Source organism: Anser brachyrhynchus (genome assembly GCF_964034855.1).
Source record: "Anser brachyrhynchus genome assembly, chromosome: 1".
Classification (NCBI taxonomy): domain Eukaryota; kingdom Metazoa; phylum Chordata; class Aves; order Anseriformes; family Anatidae; genus Anser; species Anser brachyrhynchus.
In genome coordinates, this window is record NC_137694.1 from 200,165,697 (window position 1) to 200,186,176 (window position 20,480).

The 20,480-nt window shown below is 43.2% G+C and overlaps 2 protein-coding genes across 9 annotated transcripts in view; one reads left to right on the forward strand and one right to left on the reverse strand.

Annotated features, from left to right (window-relative positions):
• MTMR2 (myotubularin related protein 2) overlaps positions 1-2,597 on the forward strand; it is a 61,835-nt gene extending 59,238 nt beyond the window's left edge. For all 6 annotated transcript variants that reach the window (XM_080607298.1, XM_080607302.1, XM_080607299.1 and 3 more), the window contains one exon: positions 535-2,597. In XM_080607298.1, coding sequence (XP_080463424.1) covers positions 535-696 — 162 coding nt within the window. In that variant the 3' untranslated portion in view covers positions 697-2,597. The remainder of the gene's footprint in view (positions 1-534) is intronic.
• A 1,007-nt stretch (positions 2,598-3,604) lies between these two features.
• CEP57 (centrosomal protein 57) lies at positions 3,605-20,407 on the reverse strand. 3 transcript variants are annotated; one of them, XM_080607838.1, is made up of 11 exons: positions 20,272-20,407; positions 17,632-17,788; positions 14,416-14,595; positions 13,997-14,118; positions 12,996-13,109; positions 9,092-9,169; positions 7,941-8,045; positions 7,703-7,783; positions 7,140-7,384; positions 6,312-6,456; positions 3,605-4,840 (listed from the first exon to the last, which is right to left on the reverse strand). In XM_080607838.1, the coding sequence occupies exons 1-11, from the start codon at positions 20,368-20,370 to the stop codon at positions 4,604-4,606; spliced, it is 1,563 nt and encodes a 520-aa protein (XP_080463964.1). In that variant the 5' UTR covers positions 20,371-20,407; the 3' UTR covers positions 3,605-4,603. The 3 variants fall into 3 exon arrangements, with proteins under 3 accessions (XP_080463964.1, XP_080463965.1, XP_080463966.1); XM_080607839.1 differs by lacking the exon at positions 20,272-20,407 and adding an exon at positions 19,826-20,060; XM_080607840.1 differs by lacking the exon at positions 3,605-4,840 and adding an exon at positions 4,865-5,247.
• Between the last annotated feature and the right edge of the window lie 73 nt (positions 20,408-20,480).

Here is a 20,480-nt window from a genome sequence, read left to right on the forward strand (position 1 = left end):
CTGGTGGCTGGAACCTGCTGCTCGTTTTGTCTGCCTAAGGCACAGGATCTGGCTGCAACTTTGATAAGAGCAGAACTGGCTTCCCCAAGGCAGGCGGCACCTGAGACGAGCAGTCTGAAGATGGCCCTAAATACTTAAATCGCTTTTAGATTGAAGGGATACAAATTCTGCCTCAATATCTACCTGAAGTTAGCAAAGTTTTGCAAATCTGAAGTCCAACAAACGCTTTTCAGTACTAACTGTTTAACAGCCAGAACTATGTGAGAATACTCAGAAAAATGTATATTGCTCTTTTCCCCAAAGCTCTGAAGTTATGGCCTGGCTGAGATGCCAAGGCCAGCGTCCCCCAGAAATGCCAGAGATCAGAGCTCTGTAACTGCCATCTTTCGAAATACACACTAAGTTTTGTTTCACCACTGTTACAGCAGCTACATGTGTTGGGTAAAGTAAGAGTACCCCAAAGGTACCGCTGTGCGATTCAGATTCCCACTTCCACGCTTCCCTTCCAGCACTCAGCCCGGTGTTTCCTTGCAGGAGCCTGTCCACAATCGCTACAAGGAGCTTCTTGCCAAGCGGGCTGAGCTGCAGAAGAAAGTGGAGGAACTGCAGCGAGAAATCACCAACCGTTCCACCTCGTCCTCGGAGAGAGCTGGCTCTCCCGCACAGTGCGGCACCCCTGTACAGACTGTTGTATAATACAGACTGGGTTGTTTTTTTCCAACTACCTTCCCAGGACCAGCAGGACATCTTTTCTGAAACCCTCTGGATTTCCATGATGGTGTCTGGGAGACACCAACCTATTTATTTATTTCTCTCCAGGGTAATTTATTAGTACTGTAGCACTAGAGGAAGCTTAAGCAAAACCAGAAGAACAACCAAGGCCCCCTATGCAATTAGCCTTCTCAGTGGCTAGATGATGATACAAGCTACTTGCACTTGCCACTTAAAAGAAACCTAGAACTCTTTTTTTTTTTTTGCTCACTTGTGTTGGAAATCACTTTACTTTCAAAAAAAGGACTGTGTGCTAGAATGAAGTACTATGTAGGAAAAATGTCTACTCAGGAGTTTGAAAAAGCTCCCCTTTGCTAAAGGTGTAGAATCTGACTTTGTGTCGGCGCCTCGAATACACCTGTGTTAAGTCATGAAAGTGAGGTATTAACACACGCATAGCAGCGTGCGGGTGCTTGCCAACATAAAAGAGAAGCCGTGCTAGAATCCAGCACATATCACAGTTATTTTTCCGTTGACCTACATCTAGGAAGCCATGTAACCGATGCCTTATTTAAAAGGGCATCTTCTACCCAGGAAACACAGTGGTAGAGGAGCAACCTCCATGACTTAACTTTATAGGACTATGTTTACTTCCATCTCTGCAACTTTAGATTTTTGCTTATGGTTTACATCAATCGTGCCAGGATGTAAATTAAAGCACCTTTGTTTCTGAGGGATGGAGCAGAGCGTGGATCCCTCGGTGCTTCCTGCAGCTCTTTGTTCTCCAGTGCCTCATCCACAGCAGGAGGGAGGTAGTGGGGTACCCAGGGGCACACGTAAACTGCTGGGATCAGTCATTTCACTTTGCTTGGGTAAGCATAATTAGTGGCGTTTGTGCTTCTGTGCAGGCTCATAGCAGCATACTTAACAGAAAACTGAATTATTTAACTAATGGAAGCGACCGTATCAACCAAAGAAGCCTTTTTGCCTACATTGCAACTGGTACTTAACACTATTCTGGTAGACTAAACAGCTTAGCTGGTTTCTGAGCCCTAGCTTTGAAGTCTTTTTCCTCATAGCACACTTCAAGAATTAGTGTCACCTGACTAAAGTTAAATACAAATTCAGTTTTAATAGAAACTTTTATTGTAGGAGTAGTGATGAAAAACACTTGGTGAAACCACAACTGCTGCATTGCTTTTCAAACACAGAAATAAAGGGTTGGAGGTGGTAGGGCTTACACTGCCATGGTATGTCCACGAGGATCTTCATTTACTGCAGGCTGCTTCTCACCTCTGTAAGGAAGAAAAGTCATGCATGGCTTGGGCTGGGTCCTTGTGCTGCTCTCGTACAATAGGGCCCCATGCTGTGGTCTCCTGCTTAATCTGCTCATCAGCATGCTTTTACTCTGAGCCTTTCTCCCAAGATAAGTATTTTTTTGAGAGGGTAGAAGAGTGGACAACATACACATAAGGAATTCTTACACATAAGGAATTGCCTTTCAAAAGCCACATTCCACCGAAGGAAGGAACGATTTCCAGCTGCAGTCTATTTCTACCTGCTCTGCTGCAATCCCTGTCTCAGTACTTAGAGGGAAATCCACTGCCACCTTCTGACAGAATGATTAACAGCTGGTGTAGCATTACTGCATTTGTACAGGGTGGGCTGAGAGTTCATGGCTTAATAGTGCAAAGAACCCCCACAAAATAGCTTCTGAAGGACTTGAATTTGCGTTAAGGTTGAAGGGCAGATCTGCTCTCATGTACAATCACTCGAAGATGGCTCATAGCATTATTGTCTATTAGCTAATTGGCTGTGTGTATATGTTGCTTTTTTTAATGGAGGCTGTTTGGTTTCCTTAACACTAATAAAAAAAGCTAAATGGATTAAGTTCTTCTTGGGCTCATTTTCAGCTACGTGGTTAGCAAAACCAAAGGACGTGTAGGCACGTAAGCAAAAATAGCACTGACCTTAGCATGTCAAATCCAAATCTTATTCATTCCTACTCATACAGTTGGGTTTGTAAAATGCTCTTGTTCCAACTCTGAAATTTAGAATCGCAGGGAAACAATTGCTCTTTGGACAAGTTTCTCTTACCCTGTACAGAGCACTTAGCATAGATACAGTACATGGCTGCATAGTAGTACAAAAACGTTCCTGGAATAAAAAATAACCCATTTCTGCAACTTACAGTGCATTAGCACAGTAACTTCTGTGAAAGAGGAATGTTCACATTTTTCCATGTAACTCACATTAAGTCCAACATCAGTGGGATAATTTGGGATCAACAGCTCAGTGCTTCCTCCCTGACACTCCTAGTAGGCATGTGATGCAGTGCGTATGTGACTGAGATACCTATGGAGCCTAAAATCCTCCTGAGCCCTAGCTCCTTTAAGACAGCCTGAGGTAATACTGACATTAGCCCTCCTCCAGCCAGCCTTTCCAAGCAAAATCAGTGATTGTAATTTCAGCTACTGATTTTAGGCCCCTCCAGGAAGAGCTGCTGTCCCGGGGGTTGCCCCAGCTACCCAGAGCCCATGTCCCCAGCTTAAATGAAGTTAAAGAGGCTGGCACCAGATGTGGTAGACAGCTTCTGACTTCTCTCCTCATAGCTAAAACCTCCTGTGCCTTGGATGCAAGGAGATGACCTGGGTACATCACCTAGAGATAATTAAAGTCAAATTTAAACTCAAATCCCTTTCAGCAGACTCAGTCTGACTTGCACTGACCCTACAGCCATCTCTGCTCCGTTAGCTACACATGGATGGACAACTGACCTCACCTTACCTGCAGCTTGCTTGCTCACACCACCAAGAAAAACATACGGGGAGGGGCACAGCGCTGCAGCAAACACTCAGTGAGTTTAGAGGAACTGCAGCTTCCCCACGCTTGATTCAACAGGCAAGCTGGCTTTATTGTTTTTCAACTGTATAAACAGATAATCTGGGTCTTCTGTACATTCCATTAATAGGAAATTCTTTACATTATTAACATAATAAATAACATTCACTCAGCTGTGCAAGTCAGTGCAAAACAAGTTGCACCACTACCAAAAATCGATAGCTCATTAAAGCCCGTATTGCAAGTTAAAAGCAAGATGCCAGGACTGAATGGCATGATTGAGGCACTTGCAATTTAAAACACTTGTGGTTTATCTCACTCCTTTACCGCCCAAAGCCATGGACTAGAAGAAGGGATGTTATCCACATTTCCTATAGCCTTTTCATAAAATACAATTTCTGAAGAAAAATTCACTCTTCAGACTTAAACACAATCATTAAGCAAAATAATTCGGAAGAGTCACTTTTCTCCTCTTGAGTACACAAACATCCATTGCCATTAATGCTGACTAATGGAATGTGCAGAACTTGGAAAGCTTTTTGAGAACTAAAAACACTTAAAAAAAGGAGTTTACCTGTTCTCCCTTTTACACTCAGTCTGAGTAACTGCAGCTGCACACAGCTCAGAATTGACAGAAGCCCTCAGGACTTTGGGACATGGCACTTTTCAAACAGACGCATCTCAAGAAGCCTCCCAACGCACAGGAGTTCAACAACAGCAGTGTGAAATCACACTGGCATTTCACATGAGCCAGCCCACAATAAACACCACGTTGTTTGGTGTGCCGGAAGAAAAAAGGGAGGGAGTGCTGGAATCCTAACACGAGAGGGACTGGTGGCAGGAGACCTGTGCTTGGATACCTTAAAAATGGAATGCACTTTGAACTAGGCCACAGTATATCCAACCAAACCCACAGGTGGAGGAATTAAGGACCCATATTTCCAAAGTGCACTTGGCATACAGCAGTCTCACACAGCGGGAAAGGCAGCTGCTTTATATCCAGAATGTGAGCTTGACTGGGATGGTTTCAGGAACATCTCCCGGAGACCAGTCAGTAGTCCCAGCTGATATCGTCTTTCTGTAGCGAGGTTTGTATGGTCTGCATGTCTCTCAGCAACTGAAGATTCTTCCGACTCTTCTCTCCAGGTTTCACTTTGATGGGACCAGCATCCTTCCCTTTTGTGGTTACTGTAGTTGTTACTTTAACCTCACTGACGGGGCGCCTGCTCTCTTTTATTTGTTTAGCAGGAGTCTTTTTGGACTTGCATTCTCTCTTCAGTCTCTCTAGCTGAAAGAGAAGCCCAAAGGAGAACAAACTGAAACAAGGTCATTGCTTAAAGCTCTGCAATTCTTCTAGACAGCTGGAACATCCCACCACTCATCTCACTCCGCTAAGCAAACAGATGCTTCCACATTGCCCTGAGTAAGTAGTATTTTATTTCCCTTACACAGCATTGCTATAGTCACATCTGTAGAGATTTGACTACCAAACTGCAGCACAGGTAGCTTCCACAGCGCCCCTCGTTTTACGTAGTGCTGGGCTCCCCTCCCAGTTTATAGCAGGCAGCACTTCTCTTAAATGCTGACTCCGAGAACTTCTGTCAGTAGCTAGTCAGAAGGCTAGAGCATGTGGAGAATCTGGAGAATCTTTACTACTGGGGACTACTGCACATCTGTTCCTCTGCAACAGTTCCCCTGCAGATCACAAGAGAGATCAAAGGTAAAATACTTTTAAACTGCTTCAAAACCTATTTCACATGCATCTATTTTGGATGTTGTCAGCAGTGCGCTCAGTACGTATTTGATGTATAAGCTACATCAGATGAGGGTGAATCTTCTTGGTTCACATGAACTGAGCTGGATTAAAGACATCAGGTTAAGCCCTTTGGAAAAATTTCCACCAGAATGAATGAAGATTGGAGAAAACAATCAAAAGGCTTTTATAGCTTTGAATGAACAGGTTATGTTACTCAAATTCTGAAAGGGGTTTGAAGTGAACAGATTTTAGTTTTTATAAAGTGCAAATTAAAATACAAATAGGCTGTTAGCACCAACCAAAGGAGAACCATTAAGAATTAGCTCAACAGTGAAAGCCCCTGGGAATCTACCTCTAAGTACAGTTTAGGTTACTAAAAGCTCAGAGTTTCCTTCAGTGTAAAAGGACAGCATTTCATGAGGCCTTTCCTCTGCACGCGATATGCAGCTGGCTGTTACTAGGATCTTCCTGCAAAGCAGATGCTTTAGTTAGTTCCCCACAGCTGTTTTACATGTGCTGGAAGCAAGAGTGGGACTGATCCGAACACCCAGGTACCTGATGTGTTTGGAGACATGACCAAAAACACTTTCAGACTGACTGCTGGGTGCCCAGGAAGTAGACTCACACCCTTTTGCCCTGTAAGCTGTTTGTCAGCTTGCGTGCTGCTCAGCCAGCTCGTGCTGTGTTTACAGACTTCCAACAGCTGTTGAATTTTCTATCATACTGTACACTACCTTTTCCCTGTTTTGGGAACGCAGTGTAAGAACAGATGCAAAATTCTGCCTGGGATGGGATGAAGAGTGGGCACAAGGTAACATGGCAAGAAATGGAAAGATGGAGGCATGCAGACTAACTTTGGGACAGCAAGCTAAATAAAGGCAGGCACGATGCTCTACGGTAGTTATTTCTACTTTACTCTCTTGCTGCTACGTTAGGATGTAAGGCTAAAAAACATCTTATGCCGGCAATTTTACAGAAGCATGGACGTAGGCACGTAACTCACCTGCAGCCAATGCCTCCGGACCTTGCTGATCTGGTCTGCCTTTGCCTCCATCTTTCCCACCAGCATCTCAAGTTCCCTCTCCAGATCTTCCCTCACTGCAACGGTTGGAGCTTCCTGGACCAGCTTTGACAGCTGCTGGTGGTCACTAGCATGGGATTTAGGCAGAACAAAGCTTGCATTAGGCTCCCTCAGTTTCTAGTGCCTGTGCACATAGTTCAGAAACAACACCTCCAGGAATCCACAGCATCAGCAGCCCAACACATTCAAGCTGTCATAACGAACCAGTCTGAACAGTTTTTCTGGTGAGCAGCATCACATCTTGGCAGCAGACTGCTGCAACATTAAAGGGTCAATAACAAGCAGCTTCAAACTTCGGCACACACATTTAAAGTTACCAAAGGACCCCCAGAGGGAGGCATCTCAACACTTTTCTTGTTACTGTTTTGTACATTTGTATCTCCTATAGTTGTGCAGTTAGGTAACAATTCACATCCTGTTGGCAATGATGAACAAAATGGGCTTTGGAATATGGAATATCTGTCCACTGCATCAGGGCTGTTACCACACTTTTCCCCTACTCCTCAGGAATTTGACAGTGACGCATATAAGCGCGGGCATGGAGCCCACAGTTTATCAGAACCTACCTTTAACTGCAAGGAGAAATGAAAGCCTATGCAGCCGACAGAATAGATCAATTACATGCCAGAGATTTTTACACGAAAAAAACAAAAACAAACAAAACAGCAAAACCTTTGCAACTTTAAAGCAAAGATAAAAATATGAAGCATCCACATTCATAATCTGCAACATCAAATATACCAAACTTACAAACTCATCTGCCCGAATTCATCCTGTAAAGTCAGCAGAACCTCTGAGAGTTCTTCGTGGGATGAGGACGAGTCCTTTGGCAGCGATGACTTCCTGCTCTTGCTGGCAGGATGACCAGTACTGACGGATTTTGCTAGCGGGGTGTCGTTTACCACACGGTTGTTACACAAAGCTTTGGTGTGCTGCTTCATCAGGTGCAGGACGTGTTGCACGTTGGCGCCAACTGAATGGCTGGGACTAGTAGACTGGAAGGAAGAGACACTTCTTTAAATGACATCGTCAACCACCTACTTGATTATAATGGAGAACACCAAAACAATATTTATTTTTGTTTAAATGTGCATAACAAGAGCAGCCTGACTAGCAGCACGGAGGGAGCTCATTTTAGGAAATAGCAGCTCAGCAAGTTACTGATATGCAACAGGCCTTTTGAAGATAAACCGAAAGAAGCTTGTCAAAGAAAACAAGATGATCTGACCGCTGGGTGTCAGGAGTGCGCCAAGCCAAAGCCACTGAAGGCGCAGCAGCTGCTGAGCGTGAAGCTTTGCAATTCGGCAGCTCACCTTCCCAGCTACAAAGGGTACATCGCCCAGACACAGTCTGTAATGGGGCTGCGTAGTGAGATGGCTTGTGAGAGAGCATTTCTGCAAGGAAAGAAGAGAGAAACGTTTATCAAAGATGACACTACAGCAAACCCATTTTTTGCTTTGCAATGAAAGAGGCAGCTTACTTTCTCATTGCATGCACAGATCCTTATTTTACCCCTCAGTAATTGCCCTTCTCTTTCCCCCCCCTTGTTACCTTCTCTTGCTGCTTAGTTTTTTTCCTGGGTTTTCTTGCTTTTGGAGAAAGCAGTGGTGATGCTGCTTGAATCAACAGTCTGTTGGTTTCCAGGCCTGTCTGAAGCTGTAATTGAAGGAACAATGGAAGTTACTGAAATTGTATTAATAGATTATCAGAGAGAATGTCCTAAGATTTGCAACACAGCAACTTTTTAAAATACCAGCTCTCCGAAAGTAAGGGCTGCAAGTGTGTAGGATGCCTCTGCAGTCTAATTTAAACATTAGACAAGAATATTTCCTCAGATAACACATCTCATCACTAATCCTAGTAAGTTAAAGAATCAGTCGTACCAAATTAATCCCATGTAGGCAAGTGCCAAAACATGAGCTGTGTTTTACACTTGACAAAATATTAGGGAAGTCAAATAACCAACTCCGACTGCTCAATTGATTCTGCGGCATACAGTCAGCAGACCACTATTCCTTCGGATCTATTAAATTTGACAGGAAAAAGAAAATCTCTTGAAAGAGCAAAGATTAGAATTGTCACTGTCAAAGACCTCTATACACTTTGTTTCTACCAACATAAAGCTAAAACGTGGCTTTAGAACTCATCTCCTAACCAATCTCATCGAGAAGCATTCACAAAACAATTATGCATGATGAATTTGAGCTTAGCACTCATTAGAGAGGTTAATGCCTGCCACGTTACTTACATATTTCTTAGCATACAGCTGAGTACGTAAAGACCACAACACTTCAGGGTTAGAAGGCTGTTGTCCTTACAGGCCCATATCCAACAGTACAGGGCCCTTTTTTGCCGCCTTCTGCAATGTATCTAGTTGCAATTACAAAAAAGGAGTACGCTTTTTGACCTTGATCTATTTAAAGCAGAGATCCTTACACATCCTCAACTACAAATCAGTCTGAATTATTTTTCTTTTCCCACTAATTTCTTTCACTGAAGAAATGAAGCTCCAGTGCAGATGCCGTTAGGAATAGATTTCTGAAGCACTCTGAGAACTTCAGACGCGGGGTGGAGGGAAGACTACAAGGTTTTCATTATTCTCTCTATAGGAGACATTATCAGCAAGTTTAGTTGAGAAAGTTGATGAAAAGGAAGAGCTAATTACAATGCGTACTAGTACAAGAGAAATTTCCTGTTGTTACCTCAGCAGCTTTTTCCTGAACAAGCTTCCTTGCGTGTTCTTCCTCCTGAAGCTTCTGTTCCAGCTCTTTCATTTTTTTCTAGTCAAATGTGAAAGAAAACAGTGTTACTACTGAAACAAACTCTTTTTCCCCCCCCCAAAGCGTAAAATACCAAGAAATTGAGCAAAACTGTATCAATTCAACTTGCAATTTCAAACTAGGCAAAGACTTCAGAATTCAAATCACTGCTGAAGTTCTACCTATACTGGCATAAATACAGAAGTCCTTATGCCCTGAATTTTCTATTTTTATTTCCACAACTGGTATGTGAATTTAAGTGAGAGCCTACAGGGAGAGTAATCCACAAGGTTGAACTCTTAGGCGAGGAATCTTTGGACATCTAGCCACCTCCTTAATAAAGGACAGAAAGGAAAGTTTGTATGATGCCTCTGAGATACCCTTAAGCAACCATTTCATCTTTTTATGGTAAAAATATTGTAAGAATTTTTTAAAGCCCTTTTTCAAAGAAAAGGGTTAACAGGAAAGGAACACATTTCTTTGTAGACCTTCCAACAAGATGAAAAGCCTGTTTAAGCAGGATACGCTTAAACTCCCAATATGAAAGTTTTTAAACAACCTCCTAATTTTATACAGCAGAGTGAAAGTGATCCAGAGTTCCAGGGGACACAAAAAAATACAACCTTCCCTTCTCTTCCCCCAAAGACTGAATATTATTCAGAGCCACTAATCAAACCTAAGCCAGAAAAGCATGCAATTCAAAGCAGCAGCTAATTTTGGACACTTTAATTTGCATTATTTATAAACCCAGTACCCTGAAAACTCGAAGAGGTGTTAAGTATTTCAATTCACCTTTACTTAAGCATTAGCTGTAAGATTAATATAACCAACTGTTATACGAAGGTGTTAAAATGCAAATCCTGGATACGCATCAAGGACAGAGGCAGTGTATAAAGGAACCAGCTTTTCCTGTTGAGTCTTTTTTTCCCCTTTCCATACAAATCAGAAATATTTCAAGTAACTTAAAATCATCTTCCACCCTTTACATGTCAGTTTTTGATTTCCACAAGGACACTTAAGAAATTCCTTCTTTAGCCTGTTACACATAATCTTTAGCACACAAATGCTGAAGCAAACCTTCTCTTTGAACTGAAGACCGACATGAACCCAAACCACTGCTTTCGTGCTGAAATGAACCAAGTGTTCACTCACTCAGTTGTCCTAGCTGCAATTCGTAGCTCAAATTGTGCAGCAAGATTGCATCTTACTAAACCTTCAGTGACAGACCACATTGGAAATTCTCTAAGTGATATTCCCGAAATATTTTTTTCTTTCTTATAGCAAAATAAGATGAAATCCCTCTTCCAAACTCAGCTCTCAGAATGGCCACATCCCCCAGGCAAATGCAGATTACTGGCCCATCACGAAGAGGGAAGCAAGCCAGAGGCCTGGCTGTTCAGGGAAGCACAAACATTCCCTGAGCACACTTCCCATAACACAGGGTAGCACAGCACAAAAGGGAACGGCAGGTCAGCACCAAGCTGACTAAAACACTTTCCCTAGTCCCCACTAACCACTGTAAAAAAAATCATATAGGAAGGCCAATAAATAAAGATTTCAACATATACTTTTGCCCATTTTCTAAAACAAATGGAATTTCATGGAACCACCACATACATCCTTTGGGCTGTCACTGAAATAAGTTTCAAACAACTTTAACCAGAGGCAGGAAGGTATGACCTCAAAGACACAGAGTGCCTTTACTTCTGCAAACAGGGCTGCTGGGACAAACACCGAGTTAGGTCCGTCAAGAGGAAGTGCCTCTGGTGTGAGGACAGCTCGCATCTGTGCTTCACTACCTTGCAAATCAGCACCTGCTTGACAGCTGAGCAGTCAAGTGTTGCACCTGGTGCAGGTGTTGCTTCTCACCACCTGGCAAATAGGGGAGACAAGAAAAATAAGAGGGGTGGGTGGCATCCCTATAGTTACTTCTGCTGTTCACAGAATGGTGGGGTTTTATTCTTTTTTTTTTTTTAAGTCTCAGTGTTAAGAAAAGATTGATTACTACCAACTACAGCTCTTCAAAACACATGCATTCAGATTCCGGCCATCTGACACCCAAGACCAGAGCCCTGATCACTCTTTTAGGGCACAGCCCCATCCCCTACCTCCGTCCTCAGACACTGACACACTCAGAGCCTCTCAGCGAGCTGTCCAGACACTGCGCTGCAGGACTGCAGTTGCAATGAACGTACACTACAAATTGTTTTTGAGGTCAGCACTCTGATTAGGAGGCCATCACATGAATGAGAACCTCCACATTTCCTTTTTATAAGCTTACATGGCTAGGTAAGGTAGCAGCTCTGCAAGTTTTGGTGATTAAATGCTCTCAGTAAGACACCCACAGCTTTCACTCTGACAGTCTGAAATTAGTCTTAAATCCTTGCTCACTCATGAGTGGTCATCTCACCAGTTTGCCTGTTTCGCTACACAGTGAATGGAAATAGTCCTCCTTATTTACTTCTAGCTTCAAATTAAACTTGCAAATGTTCCTGTGGTCTTGCCACAACTAAAGCAGAGATCACCAGAAGCAACAGCTGCGACTGTTTTGAGTGCAGCCACCCCTTCAGGACTGTAAGGTCCTGAGCACACAGAGGCTTGCAGAGGAACGTGGCCAACAGGCACAGAGGCAGCCTGACCTGCTGACCAGAGGGTGACTCGTGGCAGGAAAATGATCATAAGGAAAATCCCCTTTAGACAGAGCTCAACCTGGATTTCTCTTGGTTCTGAGAGCTGATTAAAAACTGTAAATTTAATGCCCAAGTCCACTATGACTGATCTGGTTACAACCACCATTGATTTCTAAAGATAAAGGCTCAGTTTGATCCAGGAGAAAAAAATTATTTCTATGCTGAAATTATGCTCACTAGCCAGGCACAAAAAGACAAATAACTCAGCCCCATCAAACTTCAGCTTCTACCAGACAGGAACTTGGTAAAAGCAATTCATGTTGCTGAAGCAGTAATTTCAAACCTGACCCTGGAAGAACCTACTGCTACTTTCGGGGAACAAGACATGGGAGACGCTCATCTCTTTGACAGTTTTGCCCAAATAAAGAACAGCCTTTTTTACTCCAAAGGCAGCCCACCACAATGGGCTGTCAAGATCAACAGCTTGTCAAAGTTGCCTTGGGTCAGAGACTCCCAAGAAGAGCTGTAGTGTCTAAAAGGTGCTGTAGCAGACCAGCCAGACGAAGATTTACTAACAAACATCTTAGAAACTCCTGGAAAAGCACATGGGAAGGGCTTTCAGAGGCCAACAGCACAGACAGTACACCGAAAGAATATGAGCAAACATGGCCATGCTGAACTTTTAAAGGTTCAAAATGAACCCTGAAAAAGGAGATTGTCAGTGCATTTCAACCAGACTGACAGCAGCAGTGCTGGAGGCTCAGCAACACCATGCTCTGAAATTCTGCCAGCAAAGTAACTAGCAATAATTGAGTTTCTTAAGAGGGCAAGTGGCAAAAAACAGCCAAATAAAAACACAAACACACCCTCAAGTCAAATCTGGGTCATAACTGACTGTAACTGCTATCATTCAGCCGACTGCAAAGTAACCCAGAGAAGTGTTCAGAAACAATTTTCCATGCCCGTGTGCCACTTAAACAAAAGATAACACCAACAGACCCTGTTAAGTCTCAGCTAAACTCCCATTCTTTCTTGTAGTGACCTACAGTCTGACTTCTAGCGGTAACTAGAAGTTTTTACACCACTCCAGCTTTAAAAAGACATTTTAGTTAGTCCCTTTCCCTATTTTTCCTCTTTTGGCTCTGTTATTGACCTATAACTATGAAGTGTTGATTACAACAAACAAGGTAAGTCTGACGCAAGTACAAGGGACAGACCTCTGCTATGGACTGCATGGTAGTAAGCCTGGTGTACTCTTTTTCCAGCATATCCAGCTTTTCCAATTTAGACTGGACTTGGGATTGATCGAGCCGGTCTCTCTCCAATGAACCCTTGAAGGGAGAAATAAAAAGCAAAACTATTATAAGCACAATAAAACACCTCTATAGCAAGCCTTACATCTGCAAGATAAAGAAGGACCACAAACAGACCAAAGGAACTACTTTCTCTGCACAATTTTAAGTGCTGCTACAATTAAGAAGCAACTGGGCATTGGGAACTCTTGGGAACTCTGTGCCAATGTTGGGAGTCTCACACCCAGCCAGAATCAGATAAGACTTCTGCAGTCTCCCCTCCCCCTCAAGCCAAAAATAATAATAAAAACCCTTTATTACTCAGCTATCAGAGATAATTTTCTTAATTTTATTTCTTCAGTAATATTTAATAGACTGGAATAGGACAGCCACAGAGACTGTGGAACAGAGAGCTCTAGGTAATCCATACTCCTATGAAACAAAATTCAAGCTCATTTTAGATAAAGGTCAAATCTCACAATCGCTGATGGCAGGAAACAAGTTTTACTATTATTTCTAGAGAATCAGTATGTCAGACCCAGTTTATCCAGAAAAGTACCAGTAAAAAAAGTCTCCAAAGAGTTAAAGACTGTAAACACAAAAGGGAAGGTTTTTCCACTGGCACACAGGTATTATCCTCGGAGGGATACAGATGAGCTAAGGCAAGCCAGTCACACAGAAGCAATTAATTCTAATTAACGTCACAACCTACAGAATTGTCTTAGAGACAGATGCACAAAGGCAGAAAATACCAAGGTCCTCGTAAGACTGAAAATTAAGTAGGGCAATTACTCATACCTAAGTATATAAAGGCCAGCTCAATGACATCTACAGCTGAAGGTATCAAAATCATAGTAAATATGAGAAGTTGTGATGTAGTCACTTTTTTTTTTTTACTTAATCCTGAGATAATCTTGGGAACACACCTGTTTCTCCAAGAGATGTGTCTTCTCATTTTCTGCGTGCTGGATCATTTTTCTCATGTAGTCCAGCTGTTTCTCTAAGAGGCTGCACCGAGACTCAGCAGCTGCCAGCTGAGAAGCCAGCTCTGTAGGTAACAAGGCAGAAAAACAAAATCATGCACTGCTTGTGCTGGTTATTTTTTGATGTTTTCAGGACAGTTCAAAAACAAGCAAGAGAAGGACCATCTAAAACTCAGATTAAGATGAATCAACCATTCACATATGCAAATTCCTAAAGTTAAGTGTGCTTTTAAAATTATTTCTTCAAAATTCCACTGTAAAATGCACTGACCAAAGATAATTGAAATAGTTTTGTGCATTGATAAACTCAAATTTTATCCACATCAGTGTTCAGCAGTATGTACATAAACATTGCAAGCCACCTTGGTTTTTCTTTGACACTTCAGTTCTGTCCTGCTCCCTGTGCTGCATTTGCTCGCTCAGTACTTTCTTGTAGTCTGCTGTTTCTCTGCTGAGGTGTTTGACATTCTCTTCTGCCTGCAGCCGCTCCAACTCCAGCCGACGAATTTTTTCCTGGAGATTCTTCAGAGCAGAAAATATTGCTGTAATTGAGCAAGTACCTTTTGTTAGTTACTCTTCAAGACAACACTGAATTTGAAGCGCGTTACGTGAGAAAGCCAGCATGTTCCTCACCACCAGCCAGGACCCCTTCCATGAATTATTCCCCTAAACTGCAACCAATCCTAGACCAAGTCTTAAATGAATAGATAGATGCCTTTGGTGCCTTCATCTGAAAGGTTTGGGAGAAGAGGCATCCATCGCCCAGGACAGGTCAAATAAATATTCTGCACATTAAGCACAAACAGTGCCTCTGATTTTTTATCAAAAGGAAATTAAAGGTGACAACTGAATAGCTGAAGCAGTGGAAGTTTTTGTATGCTTGTAACTATTCCCCTACAAGTACACACTGGTGTGACAAATATAAAACAGCATTCACGTTAATGATCACTGAACAGAGTAAGAAAGATATCAGAAGAACTATAAAAGATGTTTATTTCTCCAAGCATCAGCTCTTTTGGTTTTGCATTTGTGATGGCCTCATGCCCGCAAGATACGCGCCTCCTTTGTGCCAAACAGCTTTCCCACTTTCCATCCACTTCCCTGCTCTAACAATTCCTCAAAGCCTTACATATTCGTCACACAAAAAAAGAAAGCAGCTGTAATACAACTCGCATCAGCTTGCGATTAGACCATCTGCCGGTAACCTGATGTACTGCGTCTGCTGGCTGTATTGTTTAAACCTGCAAAGGGAACCAGAACCATCAGCTCCTTCCCCTACAGCCCTATTAAAGGAAGATGTGAGCCCTATAGGCAGCTCATAGAGCAGATTTATCTGCGAGGTCACGTTAGCCTACTCCTTTGGGCTCAAACACACTCTAGAGAAAGAATGGAAACGCAGGAAAAACACAGGAAAAGTTGAGGCTGCCAATCTGGTTGAGTATCACATTACAAAAAAGGAAAAATAGTTATCAGAATGAGTTTTCCAGAGTGAAAATGCATCACATCTTGAAATGCAAAATAGAACAAAGTATCCTAACTACCCACTCAGAGGTAATTTAAATAATTAGGAAGTGGGTGACAGCAGCCACTGTTAAGGGAAAAGTTGTCGATAGCCTGATCCTATTAGCAGGGTCACCCTCTTCCCTGTGTTTATGGCACTGTTATCAGGATTCAGTTGAAATGGGCACAGCTGGAACCATAAACAGTTTTGCTACAGAATACAGCTCAATTAAAACCTCTGCGTATTTACAGTAACAACAGGCAAAACACATCAATGAAGCAACCTGAGCAGCGGGTAGACAAAGGTGAAACCCAACAGGACACCAGGTAGGGTGCAGGACAGGAAATAAGTGTCAAAGTAACAGATACGTTGTAGCAGTCATCCTTATTAGAGTATTAAAGCCAGCCACGTATGCTGAGACACAGATAAACAACATAAAGAAATTAAACCCCAAATAAGCAGAATTTACTTAATTCCCGGATTTTTTGTTTTTAAGTGTGAGGCAGGAGCAGTAAGGCCCCCCAGGAACAACCAAATCTATTTTCCCCATCTGAAGAGAACTCCCCAATCCTTAATCTTACTAAACTATACACTCCTGAACTTGTAAACTTAGTTCATACTTGGAAAGCCTCTGCAAAAAAAAAAAAAGGTATTGGATAAACTGCCTGCTGGATTTTATTTTCCATATGCATTGATATTTACATAAACATTTTAGGAAAATAAAGGCATTTTATGACTCCTAAAAAGGGATATGGCTTTCAGATTCCATCCCTCTAGCTGTATTTATTTTGGAGTTAACAAGCGACCTGCTCTAAAAGAGTTGCCAGGTGAAAATTTAGAAGTCAAAACTTTGTCACTGATGCAGCACAAAATCCTGTCTACGGAAATACCCTTGGATCAATCACTTGCAAGTAAGCTCTGTGCTTCACATCCAATTTTTATGCCATACAAGTCCTTTAGTTTTGTGTTAGCCACACTCAAAACTGATTACATTGTGCATGCCAGAGCATATATTACATTTTAAATGGCACTTCAGGAACTCATGTTTCACCTACTAGATCATTAATGGAGAAGTCTCTAGTAATTTCAACATGAATTAGGTTACTGGAACAGGTACTGGAGCCTACTGTGCTGTGTTTTTTCCCCCCCATTTTATATTTAGAATAATTTAAGAGTTCATCCTGAATCTCTCTCATTTTTCTCTCCATAAGGAAAAAAAAATATCAAGTTTTTCATAGCCTTAAGCAACACCAGTCTTCAGGGATTATTTTCTCAAGGACCCTGAGCCAAGCAGCTCACAAAGGATCCACCCTGCCCTAGCCTCCAATTCCCCCAGCTCCCTCCTGTACCTACCCCAAGGCAGCCCTGGGGTACCTCTCCTTGTATGAGAAGCCAATTCACTAAACAGAAAACTAGCAAAGAATGTTTTTGTTCATCTCAGGTCAGGCAAAAATCAACCTTTTGGTTCTGGTGTTCGCTTCCAGATAAAGTGGGAAAGAAAGGAAAAGGAATAAGCCAGAAAATAAAAAAAGAATGGGAGTACAACTTTCTTCTCCCTGTGGTAACGGTGAGCTCTCAGTTCAGCACTTCGCCACAAAACACCTCTTTTCCTCTTATGTTGTAAATACTTCCCGGATTCCCACCACACCCTTTGTACATGACAAACCTCCTCAGTTCAGCAACACCAAACCTCTTCCTTTGCTCCAAACCATCTGAGGAACTCCAGTCTCATTTCAAACTCAGCCGTGAGCTGGGGAGTGGAATGACTGAGGGACAGGAGGACCAAAGGAGGAGCAAAAAAACATTTCAAACCCCTTTCACTGAGCCAATTTTACAGCTCTCCACTACTGAAGGGCAGCATCCTTCTCCAGCTGTAAGACAGCCTTTTTCGTTAGGCATGCCTCAGACAGAGAAGCAAAAAGGATCTACAACACAGGTGACCTGCACATCACTGGGAAGGGATAAAAGGCTGAAGAGACCGCACTCCCTGTGGACACAGAATTTCATACGTGATGTCTTCACGCACTGCACAGGTGACTTGGAAACGGGTGAGGGAACAGCTTAGCTGAAGTATTACCTCTGCTGTTACTCTCCGGATATGGAATTACTGGTTTCCGCGGGGAGCGCAGCAAGTCTGAATTGATGAACGGCTTGTACGTTGGGTAATCCATATACGAGGTTGCAGAGAGTCCATCTGTGGCTGACGCAGACCTATGAGCTTTGTGTAGATCACCCTGAAAAAAAACAAAGCTGTTACTCAGCACGTTTGTTTCTCTGTCACAACAAAAGCAGAATCAGTTTATAGGATGTGGAGAAATACTGCCGCAGGAGACTAGTAGCTCAAAGGCTGTATTTCCTTCCTTGGAGTCTTGAATATGTACATCAAAGTCCCCTCTGCTAAAAACAGTACCAGAACAAGTTTTCCAAGCTAGTTTCCAGTTTCTGCTTTTGTTTGCTACTTATTTATACGCTTGCTTACTGTGAGAAGGCACTACACCAGATAGGGTGGACAGGGCTCGCCCCATTGCAGCTCCAGCCCCTCTTTTCCACCTTTATCTTTCACATCCTTCCATGAACACAGAGAACCTCCCCAGCAGAGACATCAAGACGACTTCACCCCACACCCAACTAGCGGCATCGACACAAGAAAACCAGCAGAAAAATCAAAGCCAAGAAAGGAGGTACCTCTGCCTCTCAGTGCCAAGGGGCTGCTAGAGCAGTTTAACAGTGGTCTCAAAACAAACATCCACGAAAGCCAGATATTTTCCAGCACTCTACGTCTGCTTTCCAAGGGTTTGCTGCATTTTAGAGACTGCAACGACCAGAAGGGATCACCTTGTTGTGAAAGTGCTACACAGTCAGGACACCAGTAACTCGCAGGCTTTCCAGCAAGGTTCTCCCAAGCCAAAGGGCCACAGTACCCTGCAAGCCGTGCCTGTGACTTCCACTCAAACCTACCCGGCCTCAGCTTTGTGTACAAGCTTGGTGGAAAAGAGTGAAATAAAAACACGGCTGCCTAGTTTGAATGTGCTAGAGAAATTCCTTTCAACCATGCCCACCACTGAACGCTGCCCCTGATATGAGTTGAAGGTGCCTTCCTGCAGCCTGAGGCAGAAGTGGGCTGCAAGAAGATGTGATGCTCTTACAGCTCCTCACAGGATATTTACTTCACTAATAAGGCAATTCAGCGGTCGCTCACCTTGGCAGGGCTTTTCTAAGCTTTTGCAAATACCAGTTATTGCGAGCATACTGTGACCTAAGTTAAAATACAGAACGTGTTTGTGCAAATATCTCGTAGCAAGTTAGACAACACACCCAAAACACAGTGTAAGAAAAATAATACAAAGGAAAAAATTAAGAAAAGTCGTAAGTTATTTGAAGCCTACACACACCTTAATTTCCTATTACAAAGACAAAAAATCGAAGGCCCTAAGCACCCTGAACATTTCAGGCGGCGTTCCTGTTTTATCTGCAAAGCAATACTTTGTGTTTGTTATCTCCTGCACAACATAAGCACTTTTCTTGGAATAACTGCATTTGCACAAGAACTTTAGCCACCACGGAAAGCTGATTAAAGCACAAATGCCTAATTAAGAACATATTAACAAAAATATTTTGAGTAGACTCTTGTGCATATGGGCACTGTTTTATGCTCAGTAGCCACACAGAGCAAACTTTGCAGAATGAGTAATGTTAAAACGGAAGGGAAGCCTGTTAGCAGAGACCTCAGTCCTGCAGAAACACCAGCGTTACAAGGTGTTGGACTGCTGCAAGCAGAATAACAAATAAGATCAAGTAGGAAAGTAAAAGTGAATGAAGCAAAGCACAGCATTGCACGCAACAGGCAACAGCGCACCAGCAGCAGCAATGTAAGCCCAAATGGCAAAAACTATTGATTGAAACACCAGTCTGATATTTTTATCTGCTGTGGTTGCAAAACAAAAGTATCTGACAATCCTCCAGGCTAAAAGATGGGGATCAGTTTGAAATCAACATAGGGGCTGCCAGACGTCAAGATTTTCCTAGGTCTCTATTTTTCACCTGGAAAACCTTTTCTATGCAGAATTAAGAATAACTAGGTAAAACAAGCAAACAAAAAGCAAACAAAAAACCCAACCTGCTGCCTTTTTTTCTTTTTAAACTGGCAAAAGCGATGCTTACCTAGCCCACAACAGACTGACCCCTGGAAAAAAAAAATCATATACTTAAGCAAAAATTACACAGAGCTAAGCAAACATAGGCTTTTTGACTAGTTGTATTTCTCCTATCACCTGAATGCTGGCTACGGGCACGAATTTCGATGGCATCCAGTCAGCGCAGCCCCTGGCTTGAAATAAACGCCACAACATCTGTGCCGAGGTACCGCCGTATAGGTTGGAGTTGCTACCAAATATATTCCTGTTACACCTTTCAGCAAGCCAGCTTTGCGTTCTGCTTCACGAATAACGACTGCTAAACGCGCCTGACTGAAAAAAGTGACAGAATTTAGGAAACAGCGCCAAGGTTAAGATCCATTTAAGCCCCTTTCTGCTGCTGGACGTCCCCGCGGGGCGCTGACCTCAGGAAAACGCTGAAAATTAAGGAAGAAAGCCCCCAAACTGGTGAAGATGAGAGAAGTTATAATTAGCTCCAGCCCCCAGCCGCCTCCCCACCCCTCTTTTTGGGCAGCCCTGCGGCTCCATGAGGCTCCCGGGCCACCCCCGCCCCCTGCCCTCACCGTGCGCTGCTGCCGCCGCCCGCCCGCCGCCGCCGCCATTTTGTGCGCGGGCGGCCCCCCTCCCCCCGCGGCCCGTCCCTTTAAGGGCGCCGCGGCCATGCGGCGGCCATGAGCCGGCCGCGGCTTGACTGACGGCCCAACCGGCGAATGGGAAGGGAGGACGGCGCGGCAAGCCCCGCCCCGTGCGGTTCTTGCGGGTCGTCACAGAG

Coding starts and splice junctions, on each gene's coding strand:
- CEP57 (XM_080607838.1), bottom strand. CDS start 20,370: ATGGCCGCGGCGCCCTTAAAGGGACGGGCCGCGGGGGGAGGGGGGCCG. Junction 17,789..20,271: donor GGCGGCGGCAGCAGCGCACG/GTGAGGGCAGGG, acceptor GTTTTTTTTCAG/GGTGATCTACACAAAGCTCA. Junction 8,046..9,091: donor TTCAGGAAAAAGCTGCTGAG/GTAACAACAGGA, acceptor CTTCAATTACAG/CTTCAGACAGGCCTGGAAAC.